General features: G+C 43.7%; 1 protein-coding gene across 1 annotated transcript in view; it reads left to right on the top strand.

The window, feature by feature from the left end:
* The window catches only part of FOXP1 (forkhead box P1), a 333,440-nt gene that overhangs the window by 218,840 nt on the left and 91,678 nt on the right, over positions 1 to 22,922 (top strand). The window contains exon 4 of the mRNA XM_084214305.1: positions 2,955 to 3,080. Within this exon, the coding sequence (XP_084070431.1) occupies positions 2,955 to 3,080 (126 nt within the window). The remainder of the gene's footprint in view (positions 1 to 2,954; positions 3,081 to 22,922) is intronic.

Raw genomic sequence — 22,922 nt, 5'->3', positions numbered from 1 at the left:
GAGAAATGGGAAATGCCATTTCAAGCTGCAATCCTTGCAATGTCAGCATGTTGCCATCTCTCTTGCATCTACCTTGTTTTTTGTCTTTGATGTTCCTGTCCATCCTGGCTCCTTGAATCCCTGATGCTCCCTCTAGCCCACTTTTATTTTTTCTAATCCTTTCCTTCCTGCCCTGCTCCACCCTCTGTGCTGGTCCTTCCCTCTTACCAACTCTGGTCCCACCAGGTTTGCACCAGCACAGGTGACACCTAGACATGGAATGGGGTGGTGTAGATGTCACCTTGAATGGAGACTCTCTGAGTGTGAGTGTGAGGGATGTGGGTGCTGTGCAGCTGAACTGGAGCTCTGGCTTTCCTCCAGCAGAGCTCTGCCAGTGCCAGCCTGTCCCCACAGCCAGAGACCCTCACTGGTGTGGGGTCAGTCATGGTAAGGGTTTATGGTGGCAGGGGCCACCCCGCCAAGCTGCATGGAGCTTCATGGCCAGCTCGACTCTAGACCAGGCATTTCTTGCATGGCTACTTGTTCTGGGAATCTTCAAAAATTTCTGGCAGCCAGTTTAATTGTGCAACCTCTCAGCTGCCAGAACGGATAGAATATGATCATATCACATGAAATGCATGCAGGGTCTGCTATAGCAACTGTATTTCAAAGAGACAACACATATGGTGACTGGTTCTTTTTGGAATAATATCTATAAGTTGATGATGTTTTATTCAAAAAGGCTGTAGCTTGAAAGGTTAGGGATGTTCTGATTGTTTAGTATATGATTAAAGAAAGGCTTCTGTGTTTTTTTTGGCCTATTGAATCTAATTACTGGGAACTAAAATGATCATTTGATTGCACATTTACCTGGAATTATTCTTCTGCAGAGCCAGTCTTAATAATATATAATAATATGTTGCGCTTGTACTGTATAGAGCTTCTTGTCTGAGCAACTCAGAGTGCTTTACAAGTATTCATTAATTAAATAAGCCATACAACACTCCTGTTAAATAAGTGAGTATTTGTTGCCTATCCCCTTAAGTCTTGTAGGTTTTATTTCTGCTGCCTCTGCCCACCCTTGAAGATGCTTTAACAGCTAAATAAGTTAATTCAATAAAAATAAGGTACCGTTCTTAGCGCTTTCTGCATAAAGCTTTCTTTTGTTGCTTTGAATTCTTTGGTAGGCTGTAGGGTTTCCTGGTTCTTGATGGTGCACCATTGAGGAGGTGGTGGCTGTGTGCGTCTGGAGCCCAGATCCATGCCCAGAAGCTCCTGCACCCATTGCAGGGACATGGACCAATTCAAAGATGTTATGGATGCACTAAGCTCTGACCAGCTTGAAATGCAAAATCTAATCTTATCTGCACCGTGCCAACCTCTGTTGGAAATCGCATCCACCCTTAGAGAGTTTTTCTGATCTAGTGGAGATTTGTTATTAAATTGGAAAGGAGGGTTTACTGCCAAAGCATTATAAGGTCTCTCCTGCCCGCTTGCCCTGGACAGCAGTGGTGGTTCTTCAGTCCGCTGAGCTGACCAGTGTCTCTCCAAAAGTAAAAAGATGGGTCCAGGCAATTAAAATAACAAGGTTTTAGTGGGGTGGGGGAGTTGGGTTCGAGTTTGCTAACCTTGATATCAAACCTTTCGCAGCAGTTCTGCGCTGAGATTAAACGCTGCAACTTGAAGGAGCAAGTGAAACCTGAAGCATATCTGACTTCTTAATTAAATAGGTATTAATTAAATCACTCAGAGAACATACACAGTAGGAGTGGGGAAGGCTTTTTCCCTCCTTCCATGTAGGCATCTTGCAAAGGGACTATTTTTCTTGTTTTACATTAATGAAGTCTTCAGCCTTCCCACTTTTCCACCTACACATGTACTGAACGTCTCCAAGGAGACCACGGAGGCCTGGGTCCGGTGCTGGTGAATCCTCCGGGAGCAGCAGGCTGGGGTCTTGCCAGCAGAGCCTCAGCTGTGCCACAGTCTGTCTTGCAGGGATCATCCTTGCTGTCCCCTGGCTGGGGAGCTAGGAGGGAGCCAGGGCAGGGACTTGCTCCTCATCTTTTCCTCTTTTATCTCCTTTTGCTTTATTTTCCCCACCTGATGGAGAAATTGGGCCTTGCAGAGCAGCAGTCTCCAGTGCTGAGGGACTCTTCTCTGCTTTGGATGACATTTTGCGATAATTCCCTCACATCCTGCTTGCTCATGCTTTTAGGGTCATATCTCTTGCCCCGTCCTGTGTCACGCTGTCTCTTTTCTGCTGTGCCCCCTCCCAGTGAGTCCCCACAGCTGGTCCATCATGAGCAGACAGTGATTTTCATAGGATCATAGAATATCCTGAGCTGGAAGGGACCCTCAAGGATCATCAAAGTCCAGGTCTTGGATTTTGGTGAGGTGAAATGCTGTCCCTGCTTTTCTTTGTGTTCTCTCCAGCTCCTTGCAGCTTTCTCAGCCTTCAGCATGGCTCTGCCTGCTGCTCCCTCTCCTCTTTCTCCCACCATGGCCTTCCAGAAGTATCCCTGATGTTCTCTGGTGCTCAGGGGAGCAGACGGTGATATATGACTGCCCTCTTCTGTAAACCCAACCTGATCTGCTGGAGAGTAGGCATCTGAAAGCTGAAAGCAAAGGAGCCTGCCCATTAGTGAGGAGGGCTGTGAGCTGCTTCAGGGGGAAAACAACCCCTCCATGGAGTGCACCACCAAGGTTCCTTCAGTTCCTTGAGGCTCACACCCAGGAGGCAAACATCAGCTGCTGCTGTTTTTCTTCTTAGTCAAAATGGGAAATCAGTGGTGGGATATCACCCCATTGCATGCTAGGTGTTATTTTTGTGGAAGCCACTGCTCTCCTCAGTGGAGGTGCATCAGGAGTGGAGTAGTACCCCACAACCAGGGATTGCCTTGCCCCCATGCTGCTTGTGTAGCTCCCCATGCCCTCTGAACTGAGAACTCAATTCTCCAACCTCTTTCTCCCTACAGGCTCTCCAGGTGGCACGACAGCTTCTCCTGCAACAGCAGCAGCAGCAGCAACAGCAGCAGCAGCAGCAGCAACAAGTTAGCGGATTAAAGTCTCCGAAGAGGAATGACAAACAGCCAGCCCTTCAGGTAAGGGGAGCCTCTGAGCCTCTGTGAGGGTCTGGGGCTTGTAAAAGCTGAATAAATGCATTTTCTGTGCAGACACTGGGATGGAACCTTCAGGGGCTTCCTCCCTGTGTCCACAGAGTGGCTGTGGCTGGTGTAAGTGGCAGCAGGATTGATGCTGGGTGCTCTTGAAAGTCCCACCTACGGCGTATTTACAAATCGTGAGCGTGTACTTTTATTAGCGTCTGGTAGGGTTGGATCATGACAAAATGGAATAGCTTTTGTTACTGTGTCAGTGTGCATAGGAGATTTGCATTAACATTTCTGTTTGATTGCTGTTCCATTTGTAGTCTGTGTTCACTCAAACCGTTGATTTGCTGTGTCAAGGATATTGGGAAATGCTAGGATATCATATCATCGGTGTGTTTTTCCCCCTTTTATTGTCTGCTGATTTATGGACATCTTCAGAAATAAAATCTAAATATTAGAGGGCTTTGTGCTGTTATGAATTCAGAGAGCTAAAACCAATACAGCATTCCCAAACAGAAGATGTATGCACACATATGGGGCTTTGGAGTACATTCTGCTAGTCTTGTGGGATAAATCACGGGGAGTTAAAGACAAGAAAGACCTATTAGGTCATGTATCACAGTTCCTTTTTTTTTCTTTTTTTTTTTTTTATACTCTTCTAGTGCTAGAAATCCCAAGTGATGGTGGGACTGCTATTATTTTCTTTCAGATAGTTTTCCATAACAAAGCACATGCTCAGGAACTTTCCACTTTAATTCCATCTTCTTGCTCCAAGTAATACTGCTTGTATAAATACTGAGTCAGTCCCTTGCCTTGCCTCGTGTTCACACTCCTCAAACATCTGAGATACTAACATGTACTTGCCAGTTTTGGCAAATTATATGTATCTAGTTCTTTATGTATTTCATAAACTAGCACTTCCAGACCCTTGACCACTTTGCTGGTTTGCAGCTGGTTATTGCTTTTATTACTGCTCTCTGCAATTGCAGCATGTCAGTGGATTTTTGATAATAAGGTCCTGAATGCAGCAGTTCAGCTGCAGTTGCACAAAGCCCTTTAGCTGGGACATTTATCTTATCTCGCTCTTCTATATCTGATGCTTCAGCCTCTATAGCCCCAAATTCTTTCCGGATTTTTTTTTCTCCCTCTTGTTGTCATAGCACGTTGTCAAACTCATGTCTGTTTTGCTCTTTCTACTTTTTTTTTTTTTTTTTTTTAGTTTGATATACTATCACCATGAGCTCCCTGACAGCATTGCTGCTTCTCTTGCCTTTTATATGTGCTTCAGATTATTTTCCTGCAAAAATACGGATGCTAGGCTCTTTAAATATGTAGTAGAATATGGAAGGTAAAGCCAACATCGCTAGAGGCCTTGACAGTAAAGTGAGAGGGCCTGATTCTGCGGTTCTTACCCAAATAAAGCTGATGGGGTGTTGAAGGGGAGTTTTGCCTGAGTGAGGAATAGCTGTTAACTACAGCCCTTTGCCCAGCGTGGACAACGCTGAGCTTTGGTGTAGTGATTTCATCTTCAAAGCATTTTGCAAATACTAATCTCCAAAACATCCCCAGAAGGAAAGTCTGATAAGTAAGTAGCATTATCCCAGTTCTGGCCTGGGAAACTGAGGGATGCGGGTTAAGCAACTCACTTAGGATCACAGAGGGAATTGGGTTTAGAGGTGGGATTAAGATTCATGAGTTCCTGGCTCCCACCCCTGTGCTCCGGCTGCTGGACAACACTTCGTGCTTTACAGCCGGGCTATTATTCTTTTGGAAAGTATGAAGCATTTTGTCATTGGGCAAATATACGTTTTATTGGCAGCGTCAAGAGCCATAATCCAAAGCGTTACATTAATGCTTTCAAAAATATTTTATTTGGTAAATCCATAGCTGATCCATATGCCTTTTAATAGACTCTTCCACTGGGGACATTTTTAATGAGAGATTGTGCTGGCTAGGTCCAGTGTCAGGTACTAAAAGAAGTGCTTTGTTGTGCAGATGTCTTAAGAATAGCTCCAGAGGATGAAATATGACTGTGTTGACCTTTCAGCTGTGAGCTTATTTGTCAGGATTCAAATAAGTTGAAAGGATCAAACCAAACAGTTTCCGTAGTCAGACTGGGAATTGTGTTGCAGAGGTCAACAGTGAAGGCCACATCGTGGATTCCATAACATAGCCAATTGTTGGTACATATTAAAGTACTGGAGCAGCTCCTGCAGTCAGAGACACAATTAAAATTCTAATTTATTAATGTATACAGAGAGCTGGCCCAGCCTGTCACTCACTGATTCAAATGACTGCCCAGTCTTTTTTTTTTTTTCCCCTTCTCATTCCTGGTGCTTTTGCGGTCTGAAACATACTGGAAGTCCTCTTGGATGTAACACCCCCAAGTGCATCCCTGTAATGAAAATCTGTTGCTGAAAGGAGATGGTGCTGCTGGAGGTAGAATTTTTCAGTAAAATTGCACCCACACAAGCACCCACACCCCCTCAAGTCAGATTGGGCCATGCTGATGAGGTGATGCCTATTGCTGACAGTACATAGAATAAATATCAAGGGTGGGGGAAACGTGCCCGTTTTTCATAAGTTTGTTTAAATAATGAACAAGTTATCTTTGGGCTTCACTTACAAAGATAGATGTCTCATTCAATAGCCACAGCAGTTAGCAGTCACCTTGGTTTTTTTGTGACAAACAGGCTTCATGTATAGCAAGAACACCATAGGTATCGCTCATCCCTGCTGTGTTTGGCGAGGGCACTGGTGAGCAGCACCCAGCACTCACGCTGGGGAGCTTTGCGTGGAACAGGGAGGGATGTTGTCTGCCTGAGCTGCTGCTTCTCCCACTGAAATGCTCCATGGCCCTGCCTGCCCCAGGAGGAGGGGCCAGTACTGGGGCTGGAAATGCACCCTCTAAACCCCACCACCACAAACAGATGCAGATTAATCTGGTATATACTGTGCAGCTAATCTGTTATCAGCTCATGGATAATTTCCACTATTCCTTCTTTATTCCCTGATTAAATAGGCAAGGTACTTTTATATATCCCAGTATCCTGTGGCCACACTGGGACATAGTGTCTTCAGCAGTGTTTAAATGACAGTGGGCTCCTGCAATCCTGTTTGGGGTCTCTTGATCTTGGCAACTCTACCTGAAGATCAGCTTTTAACAGATCGTGAGATACTCAGTGTGTAAGAACTTGGATGCAGAACTGGAGATGTGCTCTGCTGATAAGTGAAAAACCCCAAATCTCCAAATACACGATGACTCACATTTTGAGCCTATCGCACACTGCCGTGGTTTAGATTTGGCAGTGACCTCCGGTTTCGCAGCCTGATGACACAAACAAAAGAAAATTGAAAGTTAAGAAATGGATTTAATAACCAGCAGTTGGGGAAAGAACATAAAAAATACCAGTTCCACAAAAATTACTGGAAGTGAAAAAAAGACTAAAGGCTGTTTGATAATATATTTGCCATAGACAGTGGATTTCCTTGAATATGTGAAACAAATAATTTAACAGACCAGGTATGCTTAGGATTTTGAAAATGTGCACATTTTTCCTGGCCAAGATAAATATATCTGTATTAATAGATGTATTGATTAAAATTTGCAGCTTTAATTGCCGATGCTCTTACCGATTATTCATTTTGGTTCTTCAAGCATTTTAGTTGCTGGCAAGAGCACACAGATTGGAAACAAATCAAGAGACACATTTTTCTCCCAAGAAAGTAAAAGTGCATGTGTGTTTTGGCAATACTAAAAATACAATTTTTTTTTAAAGACGTAAATGTTGTGTGTTGCATTGAGCTAGAAGTTGGATACTGGACTGAAAACAAATTTAGGTTGTCCAAATCAGTATCTTGCAATTTAAACCCATCACTTGACTTTTTTTATGTTGTTAAATGAGATTTCTTGTCTGATCATTAACCTGCCTGTGTTTGGAGAGAACAAATAATGAAATTACTGGGATGGAAACTTTTGTTTTTGCTTGGCAAAACAAAAAAATAAATCTTCCCTTTAAGTCACAGCCAAGAAAAGAATTTGGGTTTGGTTTAAATTCTCAGGGTGAGACTGGGGGAGGCTGAGAGGACAGATCTGTCCTCGCCTTTGCATACCGCTGCTTTTTAAAGCAGCCTTTTGGCTGGGCTTTTGTAGAATTTAATTTGCATGCTGTATTATCTTAATATATCTTTCCAGTATCTTGAGAAATAGAAGAGGGCAAGAGGAAAAAAATCACTGTAGCTTGATGTTGGGGCAATTTTTTTTTTTTTTAAATGAAATTAGAAATCTTTAGTTTGACAACGTAATAAACACAGAGAGGTGAAGGGCAGGGTATGCTCCGTTTCACTTGGAGCACACAAGTCTCAGCTATGTTCTCTCAGGTTTTACACCCAGGGAACCTTTTTTACATAGTGGTAAATTTAACAATTGGTAGAGAAATTGTATCAGCAGATGATTTGGCAGAAGTAAATTTTTATTCTATTTGTATGAGTTTCTCTCTGTTTCACTCTTCAATACAGAAATTGATCAGAATCTGGCCTCAGTCAAGCCAGTGGGAATTTTGGCACCAAATCAGCTTGGGTCAAGATTTTGCTTCTGCAGGGTTTGAAGTTTGCCTATGAAATTTCCCTTGAATCTTTCATTATATGTTTCTGACTTTGGAAATAAGGCAAAGCTGAGTTTTGCTGGTTTCTACCAAAGAACCCCTTAGTTCTTATTTATTTTTCACCCCTAAGCCAATTATAAATGTTAGTCAGTTCTTGGAATGTGTCTGTGAAATGCAGACATCATCCACCCCACAAACAGAACAAAATCTGAGTCAGATCCTCAAAATTACATGATCAGCTTGAAAATTTTGATACTAAGGGGTTTTTTCATTTCACCTATGCGCTTTTTTTGCTGCCTTTTAATATTTTTTAAAGCATTTACTATTCAGTTTTTTAGACTAAGCAGAAAGGTGACAAATGTGTTTATTCTTAAAAGAAGCCTGTGATTATCCCCTAATATCATGATTCAAAAAAATGAAGCTTCTACAAAAATACCAGTATATTTGGAGAGCTGGAAGTGTGATGTACTGTCAGCAAACATGATTATTCCCATTTTATAGCCATGTAAACCCTGACAGAGAGGTATTAAGTGACTCTCCCGAGGTTGGAGAGGTGCAGGCCCTCAGTGGTGTTGAGGCATGAAGCTCTGCTAAGATATTTGGGAGTTTGGCATTTGAGTGTCGGAAAAAAGTCGGTCCTGAGGGGCAAAGTAGAAGCCAGGATTCCTCATTTTCAGTCCTGTATCTTGTTAGAGCACCCCAAGTATCCTTTTCTTGCAGGTTTTCTGCTTTGACATTAAGCATTTACAGAACAGGTTTGTAAAAACTGTGATTTCTGCCCAGGTTGGGAGTGGGAATGTGGGGAGGGCAGTGCCAGAGCCTGAACGTGCCTTACCCACCTCGGGGAAGGGGAAAACAAATGAAACCTTCCTGACTGGTCAGAAATGTGTAAATTGCTGACAAAATGACACATGTAATTAAGAGTGCTCCTGCCATTTTACCTTGTGGTTTACACCTACAGTGTTGAAAAAAGAGAGTGACTCCCACCTCGCTAATTACCATTATCACTGAAATGGTAGGGTTTGAGTCATTAGTTCCATGTGCATTTAATTAGAGGAAGGCTGAAATTGGATTTAACTTATTACTTTTTCATGGATCACTTTCTTGTCATCACTTCAAATTGGATTGCAGCCCCAGGTAACTAATTATGAGCGCCACAGGATCAAGAGTGAAAAAAAGGTAATTAGGAATAACACTGTTGGACCCTTGCTGGTAGTCCACTTGTGCTTGGGAAGAAATGAGAGCGGTATTTTGTAGTATTACAGATTAGGGAGTTAAAGGTATGTGCTGCTGCCAGGAATGATGGGAGACTGCCCCCTCCTATAGCGGTTTATATGATGTACAGCTGGGTTGAAGATGTTATAGCGACATGGTTCCACAATCAGCTCCTTAATACCGAGATTAAACTTGTAAAAGCAACAGATCGGTTGTAGGTATGAGGCATCTCAACAGCCGGGGAGCCAGGGGTCCGCCCGTGCGCGAGCGCGCGGCGCTGCCGAGCGCCGCACGTACAGCGAGCCACAATTGATAACAAATTAATGAACATATTAATGATCCGAAAAGATCGTTCACATCCGACAGGGAGCTATATCAGTCAGGAGGACAGCAGCAAGCCTGGTGATGGGAGGATGTCAGGGATTGAGCCTTTGCTGCCGTGATAAAATCATGAAATCAGGACCTCGCTTCTCTTTTGTTTGCTGGAGAGGTTTCTTTTTGTTTTGCTTTTCATGGGCAAGGCTCGCTTGGTTGGATTGTCCTTCTTTCTTCTTTTTTATTTTTGATCTTGGAGATATGATTGCCAAGTTCTGCTTTCTTCAGAAAATACTTTAAAACAAATTGTTTTATTTCCATGTGCAGAACAGAGTTCAGAACTGCAAGTAATCAATTTTATTGACACAGTCTGGAAAAAAATGTTGATGAGAGTTCAAGGATGTGAAAGGATTGAAATTTCAAAGTACCCAACACCGAGTGTAGGAAAATTTCAGAAGTAGTTTCATTAAGCAAAGAAATCTATTGTGTGTGAGGATCTGTAAGAGGAAAATCTGCTCTAGGACCTAATGTCATTACAAGGAGGTTACAGCAGCTGATTTTTGCCTTTAGAAGAGGAAAAGTTTCCTAATTTCTCCTAATAGTGAATCACAGTTCAAAGGCTAGCACAATTTCCTTAAGTTGTTTAAAATGGCTTTTAATGCTCTGTTAATGTAGGCAAATATTTGTGACTCAGTGTTGGGTAAGTGCCGCTTGCTCATTATTTCCTGATGCAAAGCAAAGGGTAGGAAATTCTGTGAACATCATGCAGAGATGCTGAAGAGACTTAAGAGTAACAAAATTCAGTTACGGAAATTAAGTCTTTCTCATTTACTTGACATTACAAAATAAATCTTGAGATTAAAAGGTATTACCTTTAATACAGAAAAAGAGAATCTCCTTTAATACATCTCAAATTGATTTACAATTTTTATACATAATATTCATCTGCGGTTGAAAAGGGGGCAACCTAAGGTCGAGTGATGTAGTGTTTCCATTTTTCCATATGAGTCTTACTGTGTGTGATAAAAGCAAACTCCTTTATTTTGTCAGTCTGCAGGAATTTCTGATGAAGTGCAGGGGTCACTTTTCTGTCAATTTGAGTAGGCAGCATTTTTGAACTACTGTTTTTTTCCCCCCTCCTACAAAGTGTGGCCCCGATCTGACACACGCATGCACACACACACACACACATAGAGTGCTGCAATCTGCAACTTATTAGTGCGCAGTGCTGGAGCCTGTCCAGTGGTTAGAAAATTTCCTGAAGCCTGGAATAACAGCAGTGGGTGCAAGTGCCATCGAACAGAAGTGACAATGAGGGGCAGTCCGGCCCGCCTGGCGCGATGCCCGGGCTGGAAAACCAGCTGAGATAGTCAAACGCGGGAAGATTGACGCGGTGCATCTGGGAAATGCTCAAAAAGTTGGGTTCTTGAAAAAATTACCTTCTGTGATCGTAAGACATCATCTGTTTTCCTACAGAGATTGTTTATAACAGGGTTTTCAAGCACTTGTCAAATAACCAGGAGTGAAGGAAACAGGCTAAAAATCTCTTACCGTTCAGATGAGTCCTGGTGTAGCTGGAAAAAAACAAACTCCCGTCACAGAGATCCACAGCTTCCCGAGGCAGAGGGAGCCTGGGAGAAGGAGAAAAGGAAACTCTTAGTCAAAATCAACCCAGCAAGCACAGGCTGTGGGCTGGGGATGGTAGTTCTGCCAGGCTGATGGGTGCAGTGCTGGCACGGTGAGGTGAAGTCATACCTAGAAACTGTTTTGTGTGGTGCTTAGCTTTTGTTACTGAGCTGTGATATCATGGGCAAAATATTATAAACATAGCATGGCTATAGCTTGCTTGTGTAACAAAAGATCAGGAACTTTTATTAAGTTTGTTTTCCTTGTCATATTGTAAAAATTTATTATGTGTACTGTGTATATTAGAAACAGATTTGGGTAATTCTGTCTAAATGAAGTCATCCCAGCTATTTCCAGACTGTCTGTTTTTGGTTGTGAATAATTTTCATACATCAAATGGTTGTCATATTTAGTAGCTCTCTACATTTTAAATAGGACATATCCCATTTTGAACTTCCACGGACTTGAGATCCCTCTTGGTTTTTAAGGTTATTTTGTTGCAGGAATATTCTAAAGAGCTGCCAGTGGCAGGGCAGAGAGTGCTGGAGGAGTCGCTCGCCTTCCTGCAGCAAAATAACAGGTTTGTCACAACTGCAGTAGTACTTGTGGCTTTCAGCAGCACGCACTGGGAAGAGCCTGCCAGATACCTATTTCAGCTTGTCCCTTTGTGTTCACACTTTGCAACAAATATGTTTAAAAAACACTAAAGGAAAAGTACTGTGTATCAAAAATCTCAGATAAAATAATTCTCTCAAAGAGTACATGCTGCTGCTTTTTTTTTAAACAGAAGTGTGAAAAGTTAATGTTTAAATGTTTAGTGTTTTAATTTAAATCATAGACTCATCTACATAGCAGCTAAGTTGCTGTGACTTTTTTATTTATATTTTTTAATCTTCAAGGTAAAGTTTCTTTAGTCAGAATGGGGAAGTGCTGGTGTTCCTCACACACTGACTAAGAGAAGTTTGCGCTGGAGGAGTCTGCAGTGATGAGCACAGAGCAGAATTTTGCCCTGAAACCGTCAACTTTGCCAGAAATACTTGGTTTACAGCAATTTTTTTAAAAAGAAAGGGGAAAGAAAAAAAAAAGCAGGAGAGAAAAAGAGAAGGCATTTTGATCTGGCTTGCTGGAGTGGAGGAGAGCAGCTGTTGGCCTCATGTGTTTAAATCTCTAGAGCTAATATTGAAGTTTCAGGGCAACAAGTGCAACATAACAGAATAAGTAGAAACTAAACCCAGAGAAACAATTGGAAATGCTGCTTGGATGTGGCTTTGGAGCTTGACAGTTTTACAGCTGTGTCGTCAGGTTGGCAAAATATTTTGTGGTGTGTGCAAAGAAAAGGCTGTTGTGTTGCTGAAATGTTTTTATTTGCCTGATATGTGTAATCTTCCTTTTATAAATTACTAATCTATTTAAGGTGTAACATTAATGGCGCATAATCTTAAGTCACTGAAAGCCTGGAAAATTAAAGTAGACTGAAGGCACAAGAAAGAAATGTACTTTGTGTCAGGCTGAAGTTCGATGAAGCATGGAGAAGATGGAATAGATTATTTAATAAACTTTAAGAGGAGATGGAAAAAGCACTGAAATATCTCATTTTGAAAGGAATTAGTTTACTTGATTATATGCAACTGTATCACACTCAGGAAAGTATAAGACAAATGAAAGCAAAACAAAATTTAATTGAGCTATTATTTTGCAGACTTTGGCTCCGTTTCAGACAGCCTAATCAAATTGCACTTTTCTCAAATAACTAACGTTAAATGCAGTCTACCAACAGATGTTTAAACAGAGACTAATTGGAAAATCTACATCCTGGGTTTAGCATGTCTAGCTGAAAAAGTTTTGAAATTGCCTTGGAGCAGGGTAGGAAGATGATGGAGGAGCTCAGGCAGTGATGGGTGCTGGAGGGGGGAGCCAGGAGACAGAGATACTTGTACTGGAGCTGATGAGGTCACCAATGCCACCGAGGCCACTGGTGCTGTAGAGTGGTACCGTTGGCCCCTCAGAAAGTTTTTGCCATCGTGTTGTACCACGAGATCCATGTTGCAGCTGTGTAGCTCATGCCGTGTGCCAGCGTGCATGGAGTATGTAACGCAGCAGAGCACACGGACTGAGAGTGTTAAAAGCAGTACAAATCATCAAAGCTGTGCTTCCTTGCCCGTTCTGTCATTGTCTGACATTTTTTAAGCAGCTGCAGATTTAAGTTATTAACCTGTGGTTTATCTCAATGCTGGGCCTTTTATGACAGATCAGTGCATCCATGTGGACCTCTTGGGTGGGTTTAGCACTGAGCTGAATCTCAGGCCAGATTTGACCTGGGTTTAAGTGACAGCCATCCAGGGAGTATGCTGGAGCTGAGGGATCTCACTGAGATGGGTATAGCTTCCTACCTCTGATTTTTCTTTCAAATCAGTTTTACACCAAAGTTGCTCTAGTAGCAGGAGTCCCTGGAAGTGTTCAAGGCCAGGTTGGATGGGTTTGGAGCAAGCTGGTTTTGTGGCAGGGGGCTTGTAACTGGATGGGCTGTAAGGTCCCTTGCAACCCAAACCATTCTGTGATTCTCTGATGATTTTTTTTTTTTTGGTCTTGTGCATTTTGTTGCTGATCAAAACTGTGGGTGATAGAGTTACTTGTGGTTTGGTTACTTCTGGACTTTGAGCAGCGTCAGTTGAGCAGGTGCAGTGCACATTTCCACTTTTGCTTGGAAAATTTTATCCCAAGGACTTTGCTGTCCTAGGGACTGGTGTTTTGTGCATTGGGACAGGTAGGAATAGAACTGAAATGATTCGGGGTCTTTTCGTGAAAAAGGTAAAAATCAGAAATTCTTGTGAAACATTTCCCATCTTTCATTGGGGAAAAAAACCATAGGCAGTATGTAATGGGGAGTAGCCAATCTGTAAGAAAAATAATGATGTACGTATAAATATATAAATTACCAATTTTACTGGTTGGAACTGTAGAAAAGGCAGATTAGATTTTATGGCTTGTAAACATCAGGACAGATATTTCGGGAGAACTGCAGACAGCTGTAATTTTGTGAATGTGCACAAATTACTTGGAAAACAAATATTCCTCTGCCTACACAGCTGTATGCACAACCGTGGACCAGAATGCCTTTTGCATGATGCTCACGCCTGGTTCTGTGGAATATAATACGCTCAAATGAAGAAAATGTGATTTAAAAGTGAAGCCAGAATTAATACTTGCTGTGAAAACCTGTATTACTGGCTGAGGTGTTGGCACAGGAATGGATAAACCACTTGAGGAAAAAATGAGAACTAACCAGGACGTTTATTTGTACTCAGATCAAGAGCTGAATGCTCAAACTTCAGTAAGAGAGATGAACGTACCTGTGTCTTGCAGAGATGCCTCATGCTGCCTGTGCTACCCTGCAGGGTAAACACTGAGCTGGATTTGGTGGTTAGAGAGGTCTGCAGGATTGCATCAGGTCACCGTGGAGAGAAGGGGTGTGGGAAGGAGCTGGGGACTTCCCTGGCTTCACAGGGGCTGTGAACCCCTGAATTTCCCAGCCCTTTTCTTCCCAGTTACCTGCAGCCAGGTAGATTTACAGAACACGACTGAGTTTATTTGTGTGCTGGCAGTTCCTTCTGTTTGTCCTTTTCCTGCGTGATAAGGAGTTCCTACAGGAAGGTATGAATAACAGGAGAGAAGGTAAAGAAAATCCCCAAAAGTAAAAAACAAAGTCTAGCAAGAAGGAGTAAAGCACGAGTTGGCAAGAGCCAAAGGCCTGGCATGGATTTTACTTTCAGCTTTGGTGTTTATTCAAAGGCTGTGGATACAGGTTAACTTCCTTGGCTCAATATTTATTGCTGTGTTACTTGCCTTAAACTGGAACAATGAGCGCTTTGTTGATTGGGTTCAGAGATTGTCCCGTTTTATTCTCTCTTCTGCATCCCCCCTCTCTATCTGCAGGTTTTAAGCAGTTTATTTTAATTTCAGATTTCTCACCCTCCGTGGTGAATTGCTGCTGTGCCACTGGCAGCAGCACTTGAGGGACTATTGTTCGTCTTTTCAAAGTGGTGGGAGCACGCAGCAGAGCCATTAGCTCCTGTGAAGCTTGACCTTCCTTGATGATATCACACTTTGCAGATTTGGAGCAGGATAAACATTTTAAAGGAGAGGGGAAATATCACACAGGTTATTTTTCATCAGAAAAGGTTGTCGAAATTATCTGTGCAGGAGTTAAAAAGTAAAAGGGGGGGAAAAAAACCCCATGATGTCACTAGTTGCCTTTCTGTTTGACAGCCATCAAAGATGTGTCCAGATCAATTAATAGGAGAGGGAATATCTCCTCACTGTTAACCATGCTGACCCTTGAGCAGACAGTGGAGCAGAAAATCAGTGAAGTCACAGTGCAGTGAATGATGACTGTACGGATTTTCTCCTAATTTAGCAATGGCAATGATTTCAGTGCTATTAGGAGCGGGCCCATCCTGGACAGTTTCTCAGGCTTCAGTGTTTGGAAAGTGCCCCAAAGGTATTGGGGATTTCTCTCTGGAATAGGAGCATTAACATCATGCAGAACATAGTTCAGATATTTTTAAATCACGTTGTCAGCAACTGCCACTACAAGGGAAGGTATGGTTATGACTTGCATCACTGTTATTTTTTACTTGGAAAGTGTGCTCATTTTGAGTCCTTCACTCAGCTGTGTCTACCCAGAGGAAAAACAAACCAATTTCTTCTGGGAGAACTCGGCAATGGTCACAAGGCCAGCTGCACAATTGTGGTGGTGGTTTGTTGCTAATTCTGCAGGAGTGAGCAGAGAGGACCACCCTGTCCTAAATAAAAAAAGGGGAAGAAAAACAAAACAAAAATAATTTAAAAAAACCCTTTCAGTTTGTAACTTTGATTTTGTTAAAAAAAAAAAAAAAAAAAAGGCAGTAAGCAGCTTTCGTCCTTGCCCAGAATGCTGCAATAATTACTGGGGCAGGTTTTCCATTGCTCGTTGCTTTTGCCTCACACCTGTAGGAAGCCTGCTCTTTTGCTTCTGTGCTTTGCCACCGCAGTACTTTTATTTGAAAACACGAGGAAATTCAATTTCCTAACCCGCCTCTCGAGTCAGGGCAGTTTTGGCGACAGAAGAGTTGCAAATGGCTGGTGTGTGAACAGTTTGGGATGGAGCCGCTCGCACGGGGCCATGCTGAGGTGCGGGAGAGGGAAGATAATTGTAAATGTTCTGCTGGGGATCTGATTGACAGCCTATTGTCTGCAGGCAGTGAGTAAAGAATAGGAAATGAGTTAAGTGTAGGGGATCTGGCAGGCTGCAGGCTCTGCTGATGGCAGCTGCTGCAGCGGGGCTCTCAAACCAACCGTGGCACCCCTCTTTCCAAGGCACCCCAAAGGGACACCCCTCTGTTGGTCCAAAACGTGTCTCAGATGAGGCTGGGTCTCATTTCTGCTGCCAGGACATCTCGGGTGCCAGGGGTGGCCTCAGCCCCCGTGTTGGGGTGTCCCTGTTCAGTGTGTCACTGCGATTTTCGCTGTGTGCCACTGTGCTTCTGACCCGTTAGTGTGGGGGGACAACAGGGAAGTCCCACGGAGCTGCTGGATGCCTGTGGTCCAGAAGCAAAGCAAGAAAAGGAAACTTCTTCTCCCCAGCTCAATAAATTTGTCAACACGAGGTCTTTTTGGTAGTTTTACAGTATCATAATATCTGGGGCCAGTTAAGTGTGTTTTAAAGTTTTCATTATCCCACTTTTTTCCCTGGAGTGCTGCATGCCCTCAGGTGCAGCCGCCCATGAGAAGCCCCCAGTGAGCACTTAAATATCACAGAACTGTACATACTATAGATAAAAATACCAACACAAATACTCCATCCCCAAAATCTCTGTCTGTACTTTTTTTTATCTCCTTGCCTATGTGCATTTAAGAAAAAAAAAAAAAAGAGAAATCCCAGATTTGCATTGTTAGTGTAGGCTTCTGAGCCAGATTGTACTACAGAGCACACTGATGTGTCTTCCCCTGAGGTATGGAAAGATCTATGTGTGCTAAGCAGGTGTTTTCATTTGTTTAATTGGAGCTGAGTTTAGCACAATATTACAGATAAATGAATTACACATGTTCAGTAATTCATAGAAAGTGAGTGTTGTTTTGCTTAGACACTTGTCTTTGCATCCAGGTTTGCAGGGAGAGCGTGCTGGCAAAGAGGACTGAGGTCTTTTAAAAACAAAAAACTGTGTGTGCTTGAGCAGAGCCTGATGTCTGGTTGCTAAAACAGCAGTAACTATTTCACCTTTGTTTAAATCGTAACTTTGTACATTTAAATAGTATCCTGTTTTGACGAACAACAAAACCACAGGTCTGAAAAAGAAGCACACAAGGCCTGTGCCAATAGTTGGTGGCATCTCTGGGCAGGAAGTTTTGGGGTGACACACACTGGTTGTGATGACACCAGGGATGGAGAGACCTGAGAACTTCTGAGAAGCTTCTCTGGTGTGCAGTGCCCAGAGAGGTGAATGCACCTGATGATGACTGGTTTGCTTTTACCTGTAGTTTTTGTTACTAGTTCCTTTTTCCATTTCACTTTTTATTGAGATTCCCAGGCTCAAGCTGCCACACCCCTTGCAGAGGCACTGCAGGGTGTCAGTGCCCTCAGCCCCTTGTCAGCACTGTCGGGTCTCTCAGCAGCAGGACAAGATGCCTGGATCCCAGGAAAGCCTCCCTGCCAGGAGGAGCACAGAGGATGTGCTGGCCCTGCTCTTGCAGGAGCAGCGAGCGAGAGCCACGGGCAGCTCAGAGGTGCTGCCTTTCAAAGGAAGAGCAAAACCCATCGCTTCTTCTGGGAGTAGTCCCAGCCCTTGGCCAGCTTCCACGTGGATAATTCAACTTACCCGAAAATTTCCTCTGCAGATTCAATTGTAAACTCTTGTCTGGCTCTCCCCTGCCAGTGCTGTGTATAACTGTGCTGTGTATAACTGTGCTGTGCAGCGCTCAGCTGTCACATGCAGCCCCACAGCCCGTGGAGTCAGAGGCACAGCAGGTGAAAGGCTGTTTCAGAATTTTGGCTGAACTCTAGGGAAGGGATTGTTTGTGCTTTTCGCTTCATGCAGTGCTTTGGAGCAAGCTTTTGGATTAAAGGTCTGGTTGGAGTGTAGGTCAGTGTCAGCTTTGAGAGTGATTGTCAGAAGTGGCTTATTCAGGGACATCCTCTCCTGTGGACATCCTCACCTTCAAGTCTCCTGATAAGTGAAATTAAGGCTGTTTAGGTGCATTCCTCATTCATCTAGGAATTAGTTCATGCATTACCTGTAGAGATCATGTGAATATTCCTTCCCACCCATCAGCAATAGCTTCCCACCAGCCTCCTACCAGGTCACTCCTCTCCATGAGCTAGTACAGAAGGGTCTTGTATGGCAGGAGCTGCACTGACAGCGAAACCAGCAGCCCTGGCAAACACAGGTACCCATTTGGAGTTGTGCTTAGCAGAACCTGTATCCTAGGATGGATCCAGCAGGGCTTGGCACATCAGCCTGGCTTTTTAAAGGAAGCCAAAGGCACGCGGGGAGGTGGTCTGTGATCTGGGAAGTGCTCCTGAATCCTCGGGGTTAAATGGAGCCACCACACTAAATCACAGTTGAAAGTGAATTGGAAGCATTTAAAACTGTGACTTCTTTGAGGCTTTTCCTGCTGCACACGTTGGTATGGGATTGTTCTGTTCTGCAGGAGGTTCCTGGGAATTAATGTGTGTCCAAACCCAGCAGTAATCTCAGAAGGTTGTGGTGGGGTAATCTATAAACTTTTTATTATATCCATGTATATAGCTGAGCAAGTAGCTTGAAATCTCTTTAAACTCTTTGTTCATGAAGGTATATTAAAAAGTGCCCATCCCACATGCACACACGCACACACACACACACCCTCTTCCTTCCTTCCTTCCTCGTTTTACACCCACTTCCAGCAAGGCTGTGGCTTGTGGCATCCGTCCTTGTGCTGAGAGCCGTGGCCAGAACTCCCCACGGGGGTGGCCCAGCCCGGGGCTCAGCTGGACACTGAGCCCCCCCTCTGCTGTCCTCCCACTGTGTGTCCAGTGTCACAGGACAGTGCAGAAGCTGTTGACTGTGACTGTGTTTCCCACTTGATGTGCAGCCCTTTTGGGAGGTTGATTCTGCAGCTTCAAACACTTTAATGAGATGCAAATTGTTTGTGATGCTGCCTTACTAAATGTATTGTAATTTTAAAATCATTTGCTTGTTAATTGTATTTAAATAGCTGCCACTTAGACAAGCAGAAAGTTTCCAGAAAGATAAATTGGTTGTTTTTTTTTCTTTTTTACTGTGTTTGAAAGCAGCCCCGATGACTTTTCATGGCTGCTTTGGTACAGCACATTCCAAATGGCAGTGTGCCCTGGCCTCACTCAACTCCTGGTCCTTACTCTTCCCTCAAAGCACAAATACTCTGTCTGTCACCTTTCTGCTATGGAACCACAGTCCCCTCAGAAGGTGACACAGTGGAGTGAGTGGCTGGACATGTTCAGAGTGGAGATCACTTACATTTCCCTCCACACAGCCGAGTGAGATCGACCTAGGTCAGATTTTGGGGTGTGTGATTCAAATGCTGCTATTCCTGTGCATACAGGATTTGAAAGAATCCTGAAAATTTGGAGGATGTAAGTCTTTTGGGGTCTTTGAAATTCCCAGCCCATTTTTCTGTGGATATCTGACTGCAGAGCAGCTGAGGTAAGGTCACCTGTCCTCAGCACCTTCAGGGCTCTGTCTTCTACACGTTGGATTAAATGGCAAAGTTTCTCTTGGCTTCAGCTAAGCAATATGAGGTTCCTACTGACCTCAGTTCAGCTTGGTTTAGAGCTGATTTTGATCCCACACCGTTGCTAGCTTTGGCATGGAGCAAGCTACACTGTGTCATTTGTATTTTATTTGTGTTTGAAATACTGTCCTGGAAAACGAAAAATAATATTTCCATATCAGTTCATTCTTCCTGCGTTGGCTGGAGGATCCCGCCCTGCCAAGACTCCTGACTCTTGTTTTGCAGCTCCTCCGTGTTCAGCACTGGACCCTCATTCCCATCCTGCCTTGTTTTCTCAGTGATGTCTCATACTCCCTCTGTTTTCTGTTTGCATCTTTGTTGTGTGGCAGGATCAGCAATAATAGTTAATAATTAGCAGCTCAATAGCACTCTTCACCTTCAAAGCAATTTTAGGCATTAAATCACTCAGTTCTGCTGGCACTATTACAATATTGACTTGTTACTTCACCAGTGTCATTGAGGCAGCAAAAGCTGCGTTTTTATGGAGGCCAAAGTGGGGTCATTTTTTTTTTAGAGTATAAAATTGGCAAAAAATAAAATTTTCTCCTAGGCTGACACTTCGTTTGCCAAATTTCAGCATAGAGCCAATTTTTAAAGCTGAGTAATAAACACCTGAAAAGTTCTGGTTTATAATGGCAGTGCTGAGAAGCCATTAACTGAATGGCTCCACTATAACACAAGAAAACCCTTAAACTGTCGAAAAACCTGTAGAAACTGGACAGAGGCTTAGCAAATGTGAACTTTGCTGTGAGTGTGGAGCTGAGAGATGCAAAGGCAACCTGTGGAGACTGGTAGCACAGATCATTTGGTGTGTCCCTTGTCCATCACAGAGAAAATGATTCTTTCCCAGGTGTGTGATGGAGCAAGGCGAGCATCCTGTCCCAGGTGAGCATCTCTCTATGTCTTTTAAGCCCTAGGGAGGAAGGTGAGAGGAGTAATAGGGATGGAGCTCCAGGGCAGCAAAGAGCAAAACCTGGGACAACAGCAAAAGCCTTGAGCAAGGAAGGAGTTGAGGGATGCAAGGTGACAGAGGGGATTTGGGAGGAAATGCCGTGGGGAGGGATGCAGGGTCAGGAGCCTGGGCAGCAGCAGGTGCTCAAGGTGGCACCAAGCCCTGGAGAAGCCCTGCTTGGCTCGTTCTCTCCCGGGCCTGTGGAGTGTATTTCTGCACAGATTTTCCTGGAAGTGAGGGCAGCTCTGCTTGCTTCTGCCTGTGACCTGCAGCTTGCTGGCAAACTTGGATGCAAATGCCACATCCCAGACGAGCATCATTCGTGCAGATGGCCAGGTTCAAGGTATCAGAAGCCACCTCCCCAAGGCAGCGCACACAGCCCGTGGCCAGCTCGGCCCCTCTGCCCTTCCCAGCTCAGGGGGGAAGCCAAGCTGTAAGAGCAATGTAGTAAAACAGCAAATTGACCAGTAAAAGAAATCAGTAAATGAAGGGAACAGCTATTAATATGCCAAGCCAAGATGTGTAATTATACCCTAGGACTTTTCCAAACTAATACATGTTAAAGGTGTAAACCTATTAAAGGAGAGATTTTTCTGTACAGGGAACTTACGTAGATAGAAGGATTTACACTGTATTTTATTCTTGTATTATAAGGTATAAGGAACATTTGAGCAAATCCAGTCATTTCTATTATTACAATATCATACGTTTTTCATACCATTTTATGCAGTTCTTCAAAAACTTTGGCACTAATTCTCTTTATATTGTTAGGAATTTTCTTTTAAAAACAGAATTCTTTTTCTCAAATAGTTAATTAGATTTTGAACTTCAAATACAGTACTTTTTTTTTTTCCTCCCCAGAATAGGGGTGTTAAATCCATTGTACTGGCCAAATTACAGTTTGGATAGTTACATTCTCTCTGCTTAATCACCCTGCAATTTCAGTCCAGTGAAGGATTTGGTGCCTCAGGTGTCCTGAATTCCTTCAGGGCTCTGTGTGGTGAAGTTGCTGCCACCCTCTGCCCCAGAATCTGATGAGTTTGAGGGCAGAGAATTCATGTCTCCTTCCAGGGATCAATTTTGTTAGTATTCCTCTCCTGTTACACACTTTGCAGCGAGTTTGTGCTTTTCCAGCCCAAAATCTTTAGACTCATTTGAGGGATTCTTCTTGCTACAGGAAGCCAATTTTTTTCTCTTTAAGGAACCACAGAAAAATTATTTTATTTACTTGTTTATCTTTTGCCATGATGGGTGCAGCAAAGGAGCAGGTCCTGGCTACCACACTACATCCTCTCCAGCTCCAAGACCGGCTGCATCTCAGCATCCTCTCTTTTCTTGTGGCTCGGGGTCGGGGAGGGGAAAGGATTAGAATAAACAGCAGCTGGATTTGGATAGGAAATGTTGATGGGTCGTAACCCTTGCTCGCAGACAGGAGCTGCATTTGCCTGGAGAAGGGAAGCAGGAGGGAGGACCCTGTCCCTTGAGTTGAGTTTGTGCCAGTTTATTTGGAATGAAGGGATAGATTGTGGCACTGCACTGTGAAGGGCTGGAGTGAAGTACAAAGGAAAAGCCCAGAGCACGCAGTGAGCCCTGCTTAGTGATGCACAAAGGACTCTGAGCCGGTGGGATGACCCCAAGGGATCGGGAGCAAAGTCCTGTGGCTGGGCTGTTTGCTTAGCCAGCACGGCTGCCTGTTTCTCGCCCATGTGAAACCAGATGTGCACCATCAAAATGACTGACATGGCCAAAGGCCAGGGGATGGCTGTGCTGAGGCTGGGGGGCTTCTCCTGCCCTGCAGTCTTGTTTTCCCAAAACAACAACACCTCCTACTCCCTCCCCTCCCATTCCCCATCCTGCTGGGCTTAGTGAGGGGCTGCTCCTGACCCAGAGACAGCGAGGAGGAGGAGAAACACACTGTGGCATCACAGGGTGATGGTCATGAGGGCATGTCCTTACCAAGCCCTGCTTCCTAAAAAGCTCTTTTTCCATGTGCATTTGATTCCTGGAGTCACAGTATTTTTTCTAGCAGGAGCAGAGATCCCAGTGCTGCTTCCAAACTCCATCCCTATGTAGCACCAGCAGTGTCACAGCTTTTCTGTGCACTGCTATCTAACCACAAGGGCTGTTGACGAAACACCTCTTTAGGAAATAATTTGGGTTGTTTTGTTGCGTGTATCAACTTAACTGTTCTGCTTTTTAAAGAAGAGGAAAAGCTTTTCCCTTGGCTGCCTTTTTAAAAAAAAAAAAAATCTTTTGAATATTGGAAGAAAACTTGGAGCTGTGAGCCAGCTAAATAAACTGTATCATGAAACCTCAGGGACCACTGAAATGGGAACA

The sequence above is a fragment of the Fringilla coelebs genome, assembly GCF_963513975.1.
Source record: "Fringilla coelebs genome assembly, chromosome: 13".
Classification (NCBI taxonomy): domain Eukaryota; kingdom Metazoa; phylum Chordata; class Aves; order Passeriformes; family Fringillidae; genus Fringilla; species Fringilla coelebs.
Note: the sequence above shows the minus strand (reverse complement) of the source record. Positions and strands in the feature narration are given on the sequence as shown.